This window comes from Bidens hawaiensis, unplaced genomic scaffold, assembly GCF_021521415.1.
Source record: "Bidens hawaiensis isolate Kalapana, Puna unplaced genomic scaffold, B.hawaiensis_p1.1 tig00033656_1, whole genome shotgun sequence".
Lineage (NCBI taxonomy): Eukaryota > Viridiplantae > Streptophyta > Magnoliopsida > Asterales > Asteraceae > Bidens > Bidens hawaiensis.
Genome location: NW_027495792.1, coordinates 100,252 through 118,290, shown reverse-complemented (window position 1 = coordinate 118,290; position 18,039 = coordinate 100,252). Strand labels below are relative to the sequence as shown.

At 33.9% G+C, this 18,039-nt stretch overlaps 1 protein-coding gene and 1 pseudogene across 1 annotated transcript; both read right to left on the bottom strand.

Moving 5' to 3' along the window:
- Positions 1-9,393: 9,393 nt before the first annotated feature.
- LOC143585253 (DEAD-box ATP-dependent RNA helicase 22-like) lies at positions 9,394-14,739 on the bottom strand (annotated as a pseudogene).
- Positions 14,740-15,143: 404 nt separating this feature from the next.
- Positions 15,144-17,643, bottom strand: LOC143585252 (uncharacterized). Its single transcript, XM_077067075.1, has 8 exons — positions 17,365-17,643; positions 16,755-16,913; positions 16,615-16,674; positions 16,454-16,546; positions 16,223-16,366; positions 16,033-16,140; positions 15,879-15,930; positions 15,144-15,376 (listed from the first exon to the last, which is right to left on the bottom strand). The coding sequence occupies exons 1-8, from the start codon at positions 17,641-17,643 to the stop codon at positions 15,309-15,311; spliced, it is 963 nt and encodes a 320-aa protein (XP_076923190.1). The 3' UTR covers positions 15,144-15,308.
- Positions 17,644-18,039: the final 396 nt, after the last annotated feature.

Sequence of the window (18,039 nt, the reverse complement as noted above, 5' to 3'; positions counted from 1 at the left end):
AGATCATTTTTTCCTTGGAGCCGTCGGTCCGTCCATGTCGACCACGGGAACCGGTTCCCACTTCGGGTGGTGTCTCGCAATCTCCCACGCATCCAAGTGGGGAAAAGATTTATATCGGAAAATCTTGATATAATTGCTCAAGGCGTTCTTTATGATAGTCGCCTCGCTCGCTCCGCTTGTGGAGCTCGGCTCTACAAAACATTTCGAAAAATATATATATATCAAAATTGTAAAAATAAAGTAATAAATTATAAAAAAAAATTTAACTAATAAATTTAAAAAAAATAATTACCAATTGAATGTAGCAAGCATTAAATTTTGACATTTTTCTATTCAAATCTCCCCACTTGGAAGTCATTTTATCTATGTTTCGATCGGTTGCACCGGGAAGTTTTTCGAAATATGCAATAGCACGTCTCCATAACAACTCTCGTTTTTGTTGGTTTCCGTTTTGTTTCGGAGGCGTGTAAATAAGCCTTGGTCAAGGCGACCTCCTCCGCGGACGACCAAGGTCTACGGACGATGGCATCCTCCTCCGCGGGCTCCTCCACGGGTTCATCTTCATCCACATCGTCGTCTTCATCACGAAAAGCACGTGCAAATTGATGTATAACATTGTTATCCTCTAAAGGATCGACGGACGTTTGTGACGGTTGAGATTGAAACATTTCAAAAGGATTATTTTGAAATATTTGGCTAGAAAAAGGTGGAATAAACCATTGTTTTGATACGGTGTCGATGAAAACGGTGAATTAAATGTTTGAGATTGAAATGGTTGGTTTTGGAACGGTTGTGGTTGAAAAGGTTGTTGTTGGAATGGTTGGGTTGTATCGGGTTCATCTTGTAATCGGAATCTCGCCGGCTCGCCAAGATTTTGTCGAACCTTTGGTCGGGATTGGGTTTTCTTTGAACCCAAGCCACGTTTCTTTAAACCCTCCATTTGTGTGATGTTAGAATGATGTTTGTAGTAGAGGATTTGAGTTGGATTTGAAGATGGATTTGATTATATTTATATAGGTTAATTAAGTTTTTTTTTATTTATCTCCTCTCAACGGTCACATTAACGGTCGGAATTGGGAATTGAGTGCGTGATGGCCATCACGGCCGGCCCCCCATCACGCGTGATGGGAGGACCGGCGGCGGTGTTCCCGTGACCATCACGCGTGATGGCCACGCTATAACGGACCACCCCCACTTCCCTTATAATTTATATAACTCATAAGTTATAAGTTACAAAGTTGTAAGTTGTAAGTTGTAACTTATAACTTATACACTCAAAATCTTTAACTTTTTCAAACACCTTATAACTTATAAGTCATAAGAAAATAAAATAAGCAATTCAAAACACCCCCTTAGTCACCTTAAATTCTTAGGCCGGACGAAGTGCGTTTCAAGAGCTTCATTTGCAAAGCAAATTTGGATTGGGATCACAAGGGAAGGGGCAGTGTTTCCGCTTCAAGGCCGTGACGTATGGGAGGGCCGGTGTTCCCGTACTCCCAAGTCTCTTCTTCCCGAATCCTCTCCTATTTACTTCTGCTGATCAGGGTGTTCACACCAAACCCCCCGAAATGGTTTTGTACCAATTTGTTAACTTGATTATCATCCCGTGGAAACTCACACCACCTTAAACCAACCAAATGACCAACTATTCACTATCAAGACTCTCCGTTTCAACTTTATAACTTTTGATTCCAAAACTTAACGCAAAACAAAACACTAAAAAGTAAATATCAAGTCAATAGCATCAATATGTTGGCCCACTACTTTATTACTTATTATTATTACTATTATTATTGTTATTATTATTTATAAGCTGATGAAAACTAAAGTGTCAATCGTGTCTTTGACATGTTCATAGTTTTTAGATTGACGGGTTGAATTCTTCAACCTAATTCAACCCACATATATTACGATCTCATTTGTCGTGTAAGCCGATCTAAAACTTATTACTGATTTTGACGTCAATCAAATCTGCTTCTAATAAAATCGATTAAGTTTATGTATCTATGCAAAATTAATTTTTTATCTAATCTACTTCTAATAAAGATGTTCACCATACGACTTGAACCCTCGAAAGAAAAGCACCTTATAACACACTAAAATACCATTGAGCCATAATTTCGTAACCTATATAACAATTACACAACGTACCTATGTTTATAACTAGGCGACCAAGCCTATTACGCGTGTTATAACAAGAAATGGGTGCCGACATTAGAGGCACTCTCTTAAACTTAAAGATAGGTTAATACAGATTCCATTCAATGCACTTGTTAGGGAGCTAGTGTCAAGATTACAGGAGATCATTTATTAACTGCTTGTGATTACACAAGTATTAATGAGTAGTCCCAAATTTTTGCATGGTATAGAGTTCCACCGTCCAATTTTACCTTGCTCCATGACATTATAAATGCCCAAAACAAATGTCAACCTCAAACCTACACACCAAAGTGATGAAAATGATAATTGTGACCTCTTGTTTTCAAGGGTTAAGCAATTTCGACCTCCAAAATATGCAGAAAAATGGTTTTATTTGGGGAAACGTAGTGCGAAGCTCCCGTTTCTAGAATGGTCATACTGGTGTAATTTCTTGCTTGTTTTTTTTATGTCTTACCGTGCTAAAAAAAAGTATGATGCAACATATGAGCATAAAAGATATATAATTATACTATGAGGGTGTTTGGCCTTTTTATTTTTTGGCTTATGCTTATATTTTAAAGTGGCTTATAGCTTATTTTTTATTATTTGATAAGCTCCTTTTAAGTGTTTGTATTAGCTTATATTCTACAAGTTGATAATATGTTATTAAATCCACCATTTTTTAATTTGTTATAGTAATAAGTTGCTTCAATAGTTATTAATCTACCATCATTTGAGGGCAAATGAGTAACCTACACCCTAACACAAATAAGCTTCTTCAAATAAGCTAAAAATCATCTTCAAATAAGTTTCTTCAAATTAGCTTATATAAGCTTATAAGCATAAGCTTAAAAAGCTAAAACAAACACCAAACTAAGCTTATTTTGTAAAAAAAAGCTAAAAAAAGCTATAAGCATGATTAAGTAAGCTAGGCCAAACACCCCCTATATATAAAAGTAAAACCAATTGCTACAATTAAGTCTAGTGTTGTAATTTTAGTCTTCTAAGTTTTAAGTTCCAAATCAGCTTTTTTCAAAGTTTTAAATTGTCTTACGCTGCATTTTCGAGTTTAAAATATAAGGAAAAGAAATGATAAGATTGGATAAGGGAAGAAAGGAAAAGAAATTATATACTTAGAAGACATTCTCGAGTTAAAATAAAATAAAAGAAAAAGAAGCGTTAATTATATTATTGAGTTAGATTGGAAGGAAAAGATAGGGAAAAAATTATAGCTTTACAATTATGCCCTCATTTTTGAGTTAGATAGGAAGAAAAAGATGGGCAAATTAGTAATATAAAAACTTTTCTTTCACAATCTGGCCATATTTTGTAGGAAAGTTTTGGAGAAAAAAATGCCTAAGTTTTCTTTCCATTCTCTTTCTTTTCTTTTAACAAAAAAACTCACAAATGAAACAAGAAAATTTTTCTTATCTTTTTTTTTCCAAACCCTTAAATAAAAAACTCAAGAATGCAATGTTAATTTGATACCAAATTTTTTCTTTTGCTAAATTTTGTTTACTTTGTAATTTTGCCCCCTAAGGTATTCATGGTTTTAATTTGTGCCATAACACATGACATTTGTTTTTATTTTTGTTATCATTTATATATTTAAGATACTGATTCTTTTTAATGGTTAACATATGATTTTTTTAGTATGCCTTTACGACATGTTTATTTTATCTATGTCTCGCCGTTAAAACAGAGGTGTATTCCCAATAAAGAATTTAAGTTTCGTTGAAAACAAAGTTGTATTCGCAATAGAGTTTTTTTTTTATTATAAGCTATATATTAAGTGCCAGTACTGCGTCGGTACAGTAATAAGCCGAACCGAAACTAACCAAGTTTTTTGGTATCTAGATAAACTTTTTTTTATTGAGTCGAAGTAATAGTCGTTATGTGTTTGTACATCCGCATTGAAAAAATTGGACCCGTTACCAAGTTCTCGCGCAACGCGCGATGGAAACATACTAGTTATCATAAAGAGATGTTGGAGCATGCATAACATCTCATGCCTAATGTACAACTCCTTGATGCATCAGCAATTTACTTTCATTCACTTGGTAACCAAGACTTGAGATTAGAAGTTATAAATGATAAATGGATCCTCCAATAGGGATGAATTCACTACTATACCGGTATCAATCCCGAATTTCCTAATCCAGATGTTCTTAAAAACTTGATATCAGTACCGAAAGCAGGGGCAGTCTTTTGTTTGGACCAAACTGGGTCGCGGCCCCACCATCTTTTTCGTTTAGTAGTGTATTTTCACCGGAAAAATCTTAAAAAAATTATATTTATTAAGTCCGGCCCAACCATGTTATTTGAGTCTGGCCAGCCATGAAAGGTTAAAAAATAAAACCCAGCTGCACATGATTTATTTTTTTTAACAGTCAAGCCCAATTGAACCCTATTACCTTAACATTTGATCTTAATCAAACAGATAGATTGGGCGTTGTTTTAGTTTTAGACTTTTAGAGTCTTGAATCAATTAGCAACTGAGGTTTGGATTTGAGGAGGCACTCGGAAATCAGCAGGGACGATTTACAATGGAAGAATTTAACAGACCAGGTTCACAATTGCATTTCACCATTTGTTTTTGTTTTTTTCCAATTTTGTAGGTTAGGGTTTGGATTTATAGGTTAATTTGAGAGATATGTTGACTCGTTGAGTGTGTTGATATGTTATAACTCATAAATACTACTGTGTTAGGTTAATTTGTTAAATGTTTGTTGCGGTACGTTGTGTGTTAGGTTAAATCATGGTAAAGTCAAAAAGAATCACTCTTTTTTCAAAAGAAAGGTTGATGAAAATCTCGCGAATAACTTGGTAATTTACATCGGAAAAAAAAACTAGCTGAAAGTTTTGATTCAGCATCCGTAGTTGATGAGTTCAAAGAGCTTAAAGGTCGTCGGGCTGAGTTGTGATTCTTTTTCAGGTACTCATCATTCTCCTTGCATCTTGTTTTTGTTTGTTTAAAATATTGATTTCTTTTGTGTAAGATTTCAATGATTGAATTTAAATTTAAATTATTAAATTGGTATTTGAGCTGAATGGTTAAATATAGTTTTTATTGTTTGACCCGACCTGAACCGGATTGCCGACCCAAAACATGGAGTAGGGGGGAGAAAATTTTTTTGGCTTTCGTGAATTTCGGCCCGTCCATTCTATAAGTTCAAGATCTGCCACTGACCGAAAACGCTTGGTTCGGTATAAGTGCCGTAGACAAAAGTTCGGTAAATACTGGTACCAATCAGATTTTTTAAAAACTTGATACCGATACCAATACCGATCATAGTGATTATTTCAATACCAGTACTCGACCATTTCCTTACCGTAACCTCCGGTCCCTCCTTGAACCTTATTTGCTAAACTCTGTTTTTTATATCAGTCCACATACCTTAACGTTTTTTTTTTAAATTGTTATTTCTTTAAAAATATTTTGATTGTAACATAATAAGTTCAGATACAAAATGCTTTAAAATTTAAAAAATAAATAAAAAAATAGTTTTTCTTTTAAAGTGTTGATTTAACTCGTCATTAAATGCCCGGCATGATGACGGGCCCTTTTCATTTGACGTCTTTCAGTCTCTAATAGGCCCAAAAGTCACGTTTTTTGGTAGAGAAATTTGGTTTGTATTTCAATCAATCATTCTATTTTTAAAGAACACGTTACTGTAATGACATGATTAATGATGGCATAACTAACGTTATCATATTTAACGCCATACCACAAACAAAAATGTCAACTGACAAACTCAACCCTAATCATATGGTGTTTATTATTCGGTTCCAACCCAACTAAATCAAAACCGAAACCGTTTAATCGAACCTAATTACATGTTTGGTTTTTTATTTAAGAAATTTTGAATTTGGTACAAACCAAATAAGCAAATAGTAAATCTGAATTCAGTTCGCTCGGTTTGAACCGAATGGCTTAATTTAATTGCAATTTTAGACGGGCATAATTTAGTCTAACCCACTTTCTGATAAAAACAGAAGGGTTAAATAATTATTATTCACTGTGAAATAACATTTGTTTTATAGTTCTGAACTTCTTAAATTCAGTTTGTATTGGTTTTGAGCTAAAAGAAAATTTATTTTGAAATCGAAATGATAACATCCCCACCTAGTCATACTTTGAGAGTGAGACAAGGTGTTTTAACTAGTGATTTATTAAGCGGGCACAGGACCACCTCGTGTTGTATACTTGATGCTTCACAATCATTCTTTCACGACATGTTTGGTCTTAACACGTTTTTCACAACATATTTAGCCACCAATCGCGTCTTTCATAACTTGTACCAGTCATAATGGCCATTTTTGGCTTACACATCACGCCGGAAAACTCTATAAAACCAATACTCCATGGCGTTAAATGGCATGGTGATGGTGCTGGCGTTTTGTTAACAACGCCGTATTTTTGACGGTTGTAATTAATGCTTCTTGAACTATTCAATCTAATATATATCTTGAGAGTTGGTGGTGGTATATTATTTTTGACTGTTGCAAGTTTGCAACTGTATATATATATTCATATATATTGGCTGTATGCTGTTTATATATGACTACATATGAGGGAAAATTCTTAAAATGTTTATATTTTAGAAAAAGATTCTAATTTTGTCCCACAAACTAAATAATTCTAAAAATGTTTTTTTTTTAATTCATCTTTGACCATAGCATTAGGAAATCTAGCACGTATTTGACAATGGGTTATACTAACACATCGTCAAAGACGTGTTAGATTTCCTAACGCATGGTCAAAGATGAGTTAGCCCTTCAAACGCATAGTCAACGACGTGTTAGTATCAAACATATAGTCAAAGACATGTTAGCCTTTTTTTGTTTTTTAATATTATATTATTATAACTAATTTTACTTATATTTGGTTTTTCTTTTATAACTTCTAATATAAAAATTTTTATATTATTTCGATACCGACGAGACATGCTAATTTTTATTTATGGACCGAGATAAATTTACTCCAACTCAAGCCGTGTCAAATCAATATTGAAATGTTCAATAAAATTTGACCCTACACGGTTTTAAATAAATTTTTTGTCAACATGTAGATAAAAATATGCATATCTTCTCGGTATATTCGAAATAATATAAAAATTTTTATATTAGAAGTTATAAAAGAAAAACCAAATATAAGTAAAATTAGTTATAATAGAATAATATTAAAAAACAAAAAAAGACTAACATGTATTTGACTATATGTTTGATGCTAACACGTCGTTGACCATGCGTTTTGAGGCCTAACTCATCTTTGACCATGCATTAGGAAATATAACACGTCTTTGACGACGTGTTAGTAACACGTCGTCAAAGACGTGTTATATTTCCTAGGGCATGGTCAAAGATGAGTTAGAACGAGACATTTTTGGAATTATTTAGTTTGTAGGACAAAATTGAAATCTCTTTCCAAAATATGGTTATTTTGGGAATTTTCCCTAAGTATTAATGTATGTTTTTTTTTAAATATTAATGAAATATTTTGATGTTTTAAAATGTTAATAAAATATGGCATGAAGTATTTGTTATGTTTTATTTTTAAAAAGGTAAAATAAAAAAAAGCATTATTTAGTGAAATATATTATGTTTTCAATTTTTATTAAATAAATTAGAAAAAAAATAATTGAGTAATGAATGCAAAGACTTTATACCACTATACCACTTTTTGTATAAAGTCTTATTGCTGACTGGGACGTCACATGTCGAATAATGCCCAAGAAATGAGCTTTACCACTATACATGGTCTTAACCTCCAACGTGTCCTTCACGACATGTTTGGCCTCTTAATTGTTTTTTAATATTAAATTATTATAACTAATTTTACTCGTATTTGTTTTTCATAATTTTTAATGTATAAAGTTTTATAAAGTTCCAAATATACCGTTAAGACGTATTTATTTTTATCTACATGTTGGCATAAACTTTACTTAAAACCGAGCTTGGTCAAATTTTATTAAACATTTATTGAACTATATCGATATAAATTTGACACTGTTCAACTCTAAGTAAAATTTATGGCATGTAGATAAAAATAAAAACGTCTCGACGGCATATTCAAAATTATATATAATTTTATATATTAACAGTTATAAAAGAAAAATCAAATATTAGTAAAATTAATTATAATAGTGTAATATTAAAACATAAAAACAATTAAGAGACCATACATGTCGTGAAAGACACGTTAGAGACTAACGGGTCGTGAAAGACGTTTTTGGTGGCCAAACAGGCCGTGACTCGTGAATAACGTTTTAAGACCAAACATGCGTCAAATATGTGTTTACATAAAACATTTCTAAAAACTTTAATTTATAGGACAAAATCGAAATCTCCTCTCTCCGTTAACTCCATTAATAGAACACTTGGGAATTTACATGTTATTTTCCATCTCTAACTTTAAATCATAAAAAAGACCGGCTTATGAACCAAAATACTACTGGTGTAATCAGTGCTGGCCCGTAAATCCGTAATCATTCGTTTGGGCTGGGCATAGGCAGACCAGTTCGTTCAAGATATAGGAGGTAGGCGGCAGGAATTAATCAAGAATTCGTTTAGTGAAATATAAAGCTAGTCAAATTAGGATTTGTATTGGTGGTCAAATTAGTATTTTTCAAGTTGTTGTAATCTCTATATTTACCCGAGCATGCGGGTCATATGATTGATTGGTTAATGAAAGATTCTTAAACCATATATAGTATAAAACAAACATACTATATATATACTACTCCCTCCGTCCCATTAGAAGTGTCTTAGTTTGAAAAACACAAAGTTTAAAGTGAATTGAATGATTACTTTTTTTACTTACTAAATGACAACAATACCCTTGAAAATTGGGTCCATCAATATTGTTTTTAATCCTAGTTTTGTGTGATTAAGGGTAAATTTGAAAATTTGCTAATAAATTTTGAAAGTGAACATTTGTAATGAGACAAATAAAAAAGGAAATATGGACATTTATAATGGGACAGAGGGAGTACAACATATGCACTCACATGTGGTTCGATTCTGGTTATCCGATTGCATCAATCAGGTCAAGGCTTAGCCTAAATAAACCCACGGCCCCTTCCATAGTTCCAATCAAAACTATGCCATTCTTCAACATAAGAAATCAAGTTATCATGTATGCCAGTCATAAAAATACTGTTACATTCAAAATAAATAAAAGATGTATAAGATGCCTCCTACAACTTTTCATCTAAACAGCCATTAATGCACAATAAGATTATAAATTCTAACCATTCATTGCTTTTAAGCTGCCTGCTCCTTAGCGCATAGCGCCTCACGTCTAGCACCTGCGTTAGTGTTACCAATGACATTATATCATTAATTTCATATTTTCATCTCACCAAAATAAAAAGTCTATATACCTTCTCGTCCTCGCTTTTTCAATTTCTTCCTAAAGCTTCGCTTCCTGCTAAATGCCTTTTCCTACACCCATATAATAACAACATAAATAAATATCCATGTGAAAGAAAACCAATCTTGTTAATGGTTATTAACATGTTCAAATTAAAAGCTCAAAAGCATACTTACCACAGGCTCGCATACTTTCCCAGCCTGCCGAACCGCAGCCACAAGATCACGGTTTGACTCATTATACATACTTGTAACTAGCCCAGGCTGACCTGCTCTAGCAGTCCGCCCACCCGGTGCAAGAAATCAACCGCAGACGTAGCAAATTCGGCCTGGATAATGTGTGAAACACTGGGAATATCAGTTCTACGAGCAGCAGCATCAGTGCACACAAAGATGCCGCCTTTTTTCTTGAAAATGAATTAAATTTCTCGTACAGTCTTCTAACGAGCTCTCACTGTGATAACAGTAACATTCAATACCTGCTCTCTGTAAAACCTTGGCAATAGCTTCAACAGCCTCAACCGTGTTTGCAAACACCATTGTTCGACTACAACCACTTGTTAAGCTTGTGTCAAATTTATGATTCACAGCATCTATAAGTACATCCACTTGTGTGTCGACTGTAACTTCCACCCACTTTTGCTCCAACCTCGGATTGTGGCGATGAAGATAAAGCCCACTAACCCATGTGGCATCCGGAAACAATCGTCTGAGTTCACCACCAGCTGTTCGCTTTCCATTTTCGGGTAGTGTTGCTGCAACAAAAATGTATTGCTTACCGCGCTCGTATATCTCTCTCGTCCTTCTCCAGTCTCTTTTCTTCATGACAACTGCTTTGCTTTCTTCAACCGAATTCCCAATATCTGCCTCGTCCTCACTCTCTTCATTGTTTGCTAGATCCAGCTGGATACTGGATTCAGACACCATATCATCTAATAATAACTTCTTGTCAGGTGGAGAATTTTTGGGAGTTTTTCATCAAAACGAAACATGTTAATGAGGCGAATAACTTGGTTTTGAAAGCTCCCACATAGAAGCATGTCCGCTTCATCGAAAACCTAGGAATTATTTACAGAATTGAAGACATTAACTAGTTTTCAATTAGTTTGTGCATGAATCATCAAGTAAAGTAGGTAGATGGATGGTTAGCAGACCACATGTTTAACATCACGAATAAACTGAGCACGGCGTCGCCTTTCAGGATCAATTGCATGAAGGTAGTTCAAAAGAGCAGCAGGTTACGCTTGGCTTATTAACTGGCCATCCCTATAATCGAGAACCGCACGATTATATTAGATTAAATTTAGAGAATTACAGTAGAGCATATTAGAATTAGCACCTGTCGGCCACAGACAGCTGCAACTCGAAGAAGTGGTTGACCATCATGATGATTGCAGATAGAGTTGGCCATACGAACGACTTGGTCACATAACATGACGTTAGGGCAAAGAACAAGAGAAATAGGCCATGAATCATCATCATCAACATCGTTTGTCAAAAGGAGGTGGTTATGGAACAATGGAAGAAGATAAGCATGTGTTTTACCGCTACCAGTCTCGGCTGCAATGACAACATCATTTCCGGTAAGTATAGGAGGTATAGAAGCAGCAAAATCAGTCAGTCAGTCTATAACTGGATCTGGAATATCTAATGCGAATAATAATAATAATAATAATAATATATATATAGGTTTCATTGATTTATTTTTTTAAATTAAATTTTGGAGAATGAATTATGGGAATTAAAGAGTTTCTGAATTTGCCCAATTTGTATGTTGGTTACACCCATGACTTGAGACCCAAATTGTACAAGAAACTCCTGTTATGGACACATATATCGTTTTGTTATAAGTTTCACTTGTTTTCCCGTGTAACATAATCTTGAAACTAAGTTTCATTGGAACAGGTTCATGGAAAGCATAACAAAGATATTTACAGCACTTGAGTTGATGCAAATCACAACCCATACATGATTCATAATTTCTCAAAGGTGGTTAGTGCTTAACATATCTTGTGAAATTATTATTATTTTTTTTGGGGGGGAAAATGGTAACTTAGCATTTTGTATTAAGACCATCATTTATCAATAACATAATAATTCATGAACTTCGTTGGTTGCGGAGACTAAACAAAAATGTGAAGCATTCAAGACTGTTGTTCATCCTTATACATCTTGTCCTTATGCATGGGACGAACCCTGTTACCCATATCGTCTAACTATTGAGGTGTGCATTCTTTTTATTAATATAAATTTCCTGCGTTAGGGGGTGTTTGGGAATCCTTATTTTACCTCCTTATAGCTTATAACTTATACGTTAAAAGTTATAAGGTGTTTGGGAAAGTTAGGTTTTGTGAGTGTATAAGTCATAAGTTACAACTTTGTAACTTATAACTTATGACTTAAATAAGTCGTAAGGAGGTAAAATAAGGAATCCCAAACACCCCCTAATTTGTTTCTTATTAGTTTTCATATATTGTGATCAAGGACAAGGTTATTTCTCATTGTTTTTCTGCTTTTAATCTACCTAGGTGTTTGCTGTGAGAGTTATAGGGTCTTACTCCCTTGATGATGCTATAGAGTACAATCCTGTGTGTAACCAGCAATTTCCGAGGTACAATTGGTATCATCATGAATTAATTTATCATTTTCAGAAATCTTAATCGTTGAAACTTGCTTATCTTTCATGATATTTTGCAGAAGCCTTAAAGAAGATTGTTAATATCTGTGCATGCTGAAGCAGCATAAAGGTATATATATATTTTGTATTTCAGATGCAAATATTAATTTTCATAGCATTATTCTTTTGTCTAATTGATATATAACTAGGCCTGTAAACGAACCGAACAAGCACGAACAAGGGCATGTTCGTGTTCGTTCATTTAACTTTAAACGTGCACGAACACTTAATCGAACAAATAGTTGTGTTCATGTTCGTCTATTTTAAAAATTGAGCATGCTCGTGCTTGTATGTTCGTTTGTTTAAAATCTAAATGAATAGTTCACGAAGATAAACAAACATAAATGAACATAACTGAACCACGATAAACGAACATAAATGGCCATATATGAACAAATGTAAATGAACACAAAAAAGCATTAATGAACACACATAAAATGAACACAAACGAACAAATATAAAACCATTAAGTAGATGACTCATCCATTTAGTATTTAATTATTTTCTTTTAATATGTAAACAAAACGGACATAAACAAACATAAATAAACGAACATATACGAACGTTTATGAACATAAATGAAAGAATGAAACATGTGCTCATGTTCGTTCGTTTAATTAAACATACAAAAATTTTTTGTTCATGTTCGTTTGTTTATTAAATAAACAAACATAAATGAAGGTTCAGTTTATTTACAGGCCTATATATAACAATATTAAGGTATGCAGTTTTCATTACTTTACATTGAATCATAACTCATATTACATATAAAGGGAATAATAAATTTTTGTGTAGGCTCCAAAATTGCTTAATCTGCTATTTGTACAATGTTCTAAACTTATGCTTCAAGAGCTTTCCTCTATATTTGATGGGCCCGCAAGGACAAAAGCTGACACACATGATGACTTTAAAGCTACTTTAGCTCCAGAGGTAAGTTTGGTTTTATGGCAACATTTATATCATGAGTTCAATTATATAATTTTAAACTAGTCACTGCAACCAGTTTTTTTGTTTGTTTGTTCTGCTTTTTGTTTGCTGTTTTACTAATGAATTATTAATTAATTTCAACTAATGTGTTTCAGTTTTCATTGTGTTTTCCAATAAGTAATTATGTTTAGTAGCAAAATTAAGTTTCTTTCGTTTTTCTGTTTCCATCACTAAAATCAAATTAGTATCGTGTGTTTAATTGGGGCCTATACCAACACAAACATGAGTGTGGCAACAGGTGGGACGTCGGGTTGGGTTGAGTGACGCGTCAAAACAGGTTCGGGTCAGACTTGGTTTGGTCAAATGGGTTCAAGTGAAAAGGAGTTCAACTCAAAACGAGCCACTTTTAAAAAAATCAATTTAGTTCATGTCAACGCGTACAGTTAAAAAATTTTGGTTTGGGTAACGGGTTCGAGTGAAGAGTTCGTATGAAAACAAGCCACTTTAAGAAGAATAAAATCAGTTCCGGTCAACACGGGCCACTTAAAAAAACCAAATTGGTTCGGGTCAAGACGGGCCACTTAAAGAAAACAAATTGGTTCGGGCAAAAATGGGCCACTTGAAAAATCAATTTGGTTTGGGTCAAATCGAGTCACTTAAAAAGGTTATTTGGTTTGGATCAAAACGGGCCTCTTAGAAAAAAAAAACAACTTGGTTCGGATCAAAACAGGCCACTCTGATGAGAAATTACATAATTTGCAGAACCTACATAATTTTGCAGGTTTATTGTGACAAATCAATAATGTTTGTAACATGATGACAAATTGCCAGATGTCTGAGTAGTGTGCAGTGTGCACTTATCTATACAACTGTATATGGTCAAAGACTCAAAGAAGAATGTGTGTCTCCACTATATCATTGCCATGCACATCTATGCTCAACAATCTTTTTCGATCCGCTGACTTAGACCCAGTTTTCGTGTTTTCTAAAGCAAGGTATTCAGATATAGTTTTACAACTTATTTGCTGATTATTGTGAGTTGAAATCAGTTTTTAACGTTGTGATGAATATTTATATAGGTAAATACTATAATGACTAATAATCTTGTTTATGCTGCAGCTGCAAATGGAATACCTTCTATCCTGTTAATGCAAGTGAGGTGTTGTATTGTCAGATAGATGTTTGCATTAGTATTCTTCATTCTTATTGAAAAATTTATGCAATGGTGTTAGCCATTTGAATAGCTTATTCTTTCTAAGACACATAAATATATAAATATAAATACGATATGAAGTAATAAGTTGTATTTGCTATTCATGTGTAATTGTAACCAGTATGTATATATTCCTAGGTTAGGTTAATTAGTAAGTTACCTGAATGAGAGTGAGACCGATGGTAGAAAGAGCCAGAGATAATTTATCAGCAGCAATCCCTAACGCACTCCAGGAAACACCTTCATCGGCCAAGAAGCTATCCGTAACCTTGCTGGAATATGCCCTAATCCCACCACCGCTTGATGATGATAAATTCAAGACAAGGAATTTGGAAGATGCTCTTGTTGTTATCTTTCTGCAGAAACAACTGTTGACAATTGGAAGGAGGGAGCGTTGAACAAGAATCATCACAACATAGATAGATTTCTGTGTGTCAAATCACCACTGCTGTTGATTGATTATGAGATTATGTTTTGGGGTTTTATTTCACTTGTACAGATTTCACCTTAACTTTTTTAAGTTTTTTTTTAAAGGCCAACGTATGCAGTTGGTTAAATTCAATCCCAGAGAAAACCCCTTACCACTCCCCCACCGGCTGATTGACATATAGTATATTTTAACCACTACTTTATCAAACCAAACACATTATCATTTGAATAAATTTCACAAGCCAAGCACCCAGCATTCATATTCCAATTCCAACTAACCAAAACCTCATTAGAGGACGACGGGTTTTAGTGTTGATGTATGTTAACTTCCCAATTGAACGAAAACTTTCTATTACATAATTAAATATAGGCATCAACAATAACCTCATCTGCTCCTTTAGCTTTAAAGGAAGCCACATCACAAGCATAACTGAAAATCACTTGCAACATAGACAACAATGTATGTATGTGTGTGTGTGTATATTGTTGAATAAAACTACGAACAATAGGATTGAAGGGTGAATCCTGTTAACTTCAAACCATAATTCATCATTCACTTTGACTTTGACTTTCAGTTTCACCAATCTCTTCTACCTCCTCCTCCTGTACCTCCCCAACTACAAAAACAGATACAAATGTATGTTAGGGTGTGTTTGGGATTGCTTATTTAAGAGAAAAAGGACTTATTAACTTATGAATATTTTAAAAGAAGTTTTGAAAAAAATGTTTGGATTAGCTTATGTGTTGGGGAAAGTCAAAATGACTAAAAAGGACACCTTTTTTTAAAGGAGTGTAATGGGTTTGAGGGTTAGAGGGGTGTAATAGGTAAATCAAACCCATTAAGTTAATAAGTTACAAATTCATAACTTTTCAAAACCCCTTTATTTTACCTTCTCCATAAGTTAAAATCCATAAGGCCTTATGGTTTGCCAAACACCTTGTACACCTTATTAACTTTTCAAAAAGTTAAGTTATAAGTTGATGAAAATAAGGAATCCCAAACACCCCCTTAATACTGCAACCTATAACATTTAACATCTAAAATTCTCTATCAACTATATAACTTATTTGTTAATTAAAATAGGTAGTTTTAGGAGAGGAGTGTGATCAGTCGGTCACCTGCAAGAACCACAGCTAAGTTTGCTTGAGCATCAGCCTCCGAGTTTTTATCCTGTGAGTATACAATATATATAAAGAGAGGCAATTTTAAAAGATTAACAACCGAATCGAAAACATAACATATTTCAAAGAAAAAGTAACCAAATAACCATACCCTTAAGACATGACTGATCTGAAAAAACAGAAACTCATCCTTCAATTTCTTTGCTTCTTCATACCACTTTATTATATTCTTATTCCTCACTTTCCACAGACCTTGAATCTGTACCAAACAAGTTTTTATCTTTAGCGACTATGAGCATCCAACAGCCATTTTCTTAAAAATAACAACTAATAACAGGTACCTGCATGCAAACGAGTTTAGAGTCACCTACAACACGTATACTTGTGAAACCTTTGCTAAGAGCATATCTCAACCCTAAAATCATCGCTCTATATTCTGCAACATTATTAGTCGCCACACCCAAACCTTCACGCAATCTATAAATCTGCAAGAAAACAATAAAAAAGTTACAACAGGAGGTCAAGATAATATTGTGTGGTTTATGTTTTACTATTATTATAACTATATATACCAAACTTCCATCAGGAGCTCGTAGCACCGCTCCTGCTCCGGATTGTCCTGGATTTCCTTTACACGCACCATCGAACTCAAGAATACAAGCATTCTGCCAATTATGAGCAAAAGCTAAAGAATATAAATATCAATCATCAACACTATGATATACCAACTTACCCCAGTTTGTGTTCCCAAAACTTGCTGAAATGTTGTTTCAGGTTTGTCAACAAGCGGATGCTGCAGAATTCTTTCAGTTTAAACGATTACCAAAAATAACATTACCTTGTACAGTAAAAGCACATGATGATTCTTAGTACCTGGAAAGGGCATGGTACGAGGCTACCGAATAATTCGTCTGTCAAGACTACTGCTCTGATCGAATAAAGAGCGTTTTGAAGGCCATAAGACCGCAAATACGCCTCAGAGTCTTTGGGCAGGGTGTAACCTTTATAGACACTAACAGGAGGATCACATACCTATCATCATTGAAAACAAATAGCGGGGGTTTGTATTGCATTGTAATTATCTGATGAATTACTATGTGTTTTAAGTAATGAAATAAACGGATATGAACAAGGAAGTTCATTCGATTAACCAAATGAAAGAGCAGGAAGTTCATTGAATTGTGTTTGATAATGTGTCCGTTTACGCCCGTTATGTTCGTTGATGTTTGTGTACATTTAGGAAAATTATTATTATTATTATTATTATTATTATCAAGTATAAAACAAAAATATATATGAGTACATTACATACGAATATGAAGGGTAAAGAAACAGGTATGCAAATGAAATAGAACATTGCTTGTGTGTTGGTGAAACAAGTAAGTTCATTTAGGGTTGATGAAGTTGTATGTTTACATTATTAATAATAATATTAACAAATACAACAGGAAGCTAGGAAGATGAGAATAGTATAGTATAGTACCGAAGATCCAACTTGAGCTTGACAATCAATTAAGCTGTTATAGACACCAACCAGATCTCCTTTCCGTACAACAAAGAACCCCTTGGTCTTGTTCTTATCTTCATCCTTTGTTGAGTTAGCAGCAGCTTGAAGAAGAGAAGAGCAGTAACACCGACGACCACCAAATCTCCTTCCGCAATTATTATTATTATTATTATTTACTGCCGACTGATCAAATCGTCGTATCGTAGTAGTCAAATTGGTGTATGAAATTGAAAACCACCTCACAGGAGTCGTCATTCTCGAGTAGTAGTTGTTCATTTACCCACAAACAAAGAAAGAAACGATTCTCTATTAATTTATTTATCACCAACTAGAAATAGAAAAGAAATACTCACTAGTCCCCCTTCCGCTCGGAAAATGCTTATTAGTTTGTAAACGACCCAAGTCATCGTTCCTCGACTCAACAACACCCCAACCCCTCGATTACTTTCAAACATTAACTATATAAGATGCACATATACTGACTTTGGTAAAACTAACACGTTTTGCGGTTTTTAATCTACACTAAAAGTTTATATACAAGACAATGTTATCTTTATTAACTGATTATTGTTTTACTCTTTGCAAACTGCACCTACTTATTTATTTAACTTACTCATTTTATAAAACAAAACAGCTAAGGTGTTGTTTGTT

Coding starts and splice junctions, on each gene's coding strand:
- LOC143585252 (XM_077067075.1), bottom strand. CDS start 17,643: ATGACGACTCCTGTGAGGTGGTTTTCAATTTCATACACCAATTTGACT. Junction 16,914..17,364: donor AAGCTCAAGTTGGATCTTCG/GTACTATACTAT, acceptor CAATGATGATAG/GTATGTGATCCTCCTGTTAG. Junction 16,367..16,453: donor GAGCTCCTGATGGAAGTTTG/GTATATATAGTT, acceptor GTTTTCTTGCAG/ATTTATAGATTGCGTGAAGG.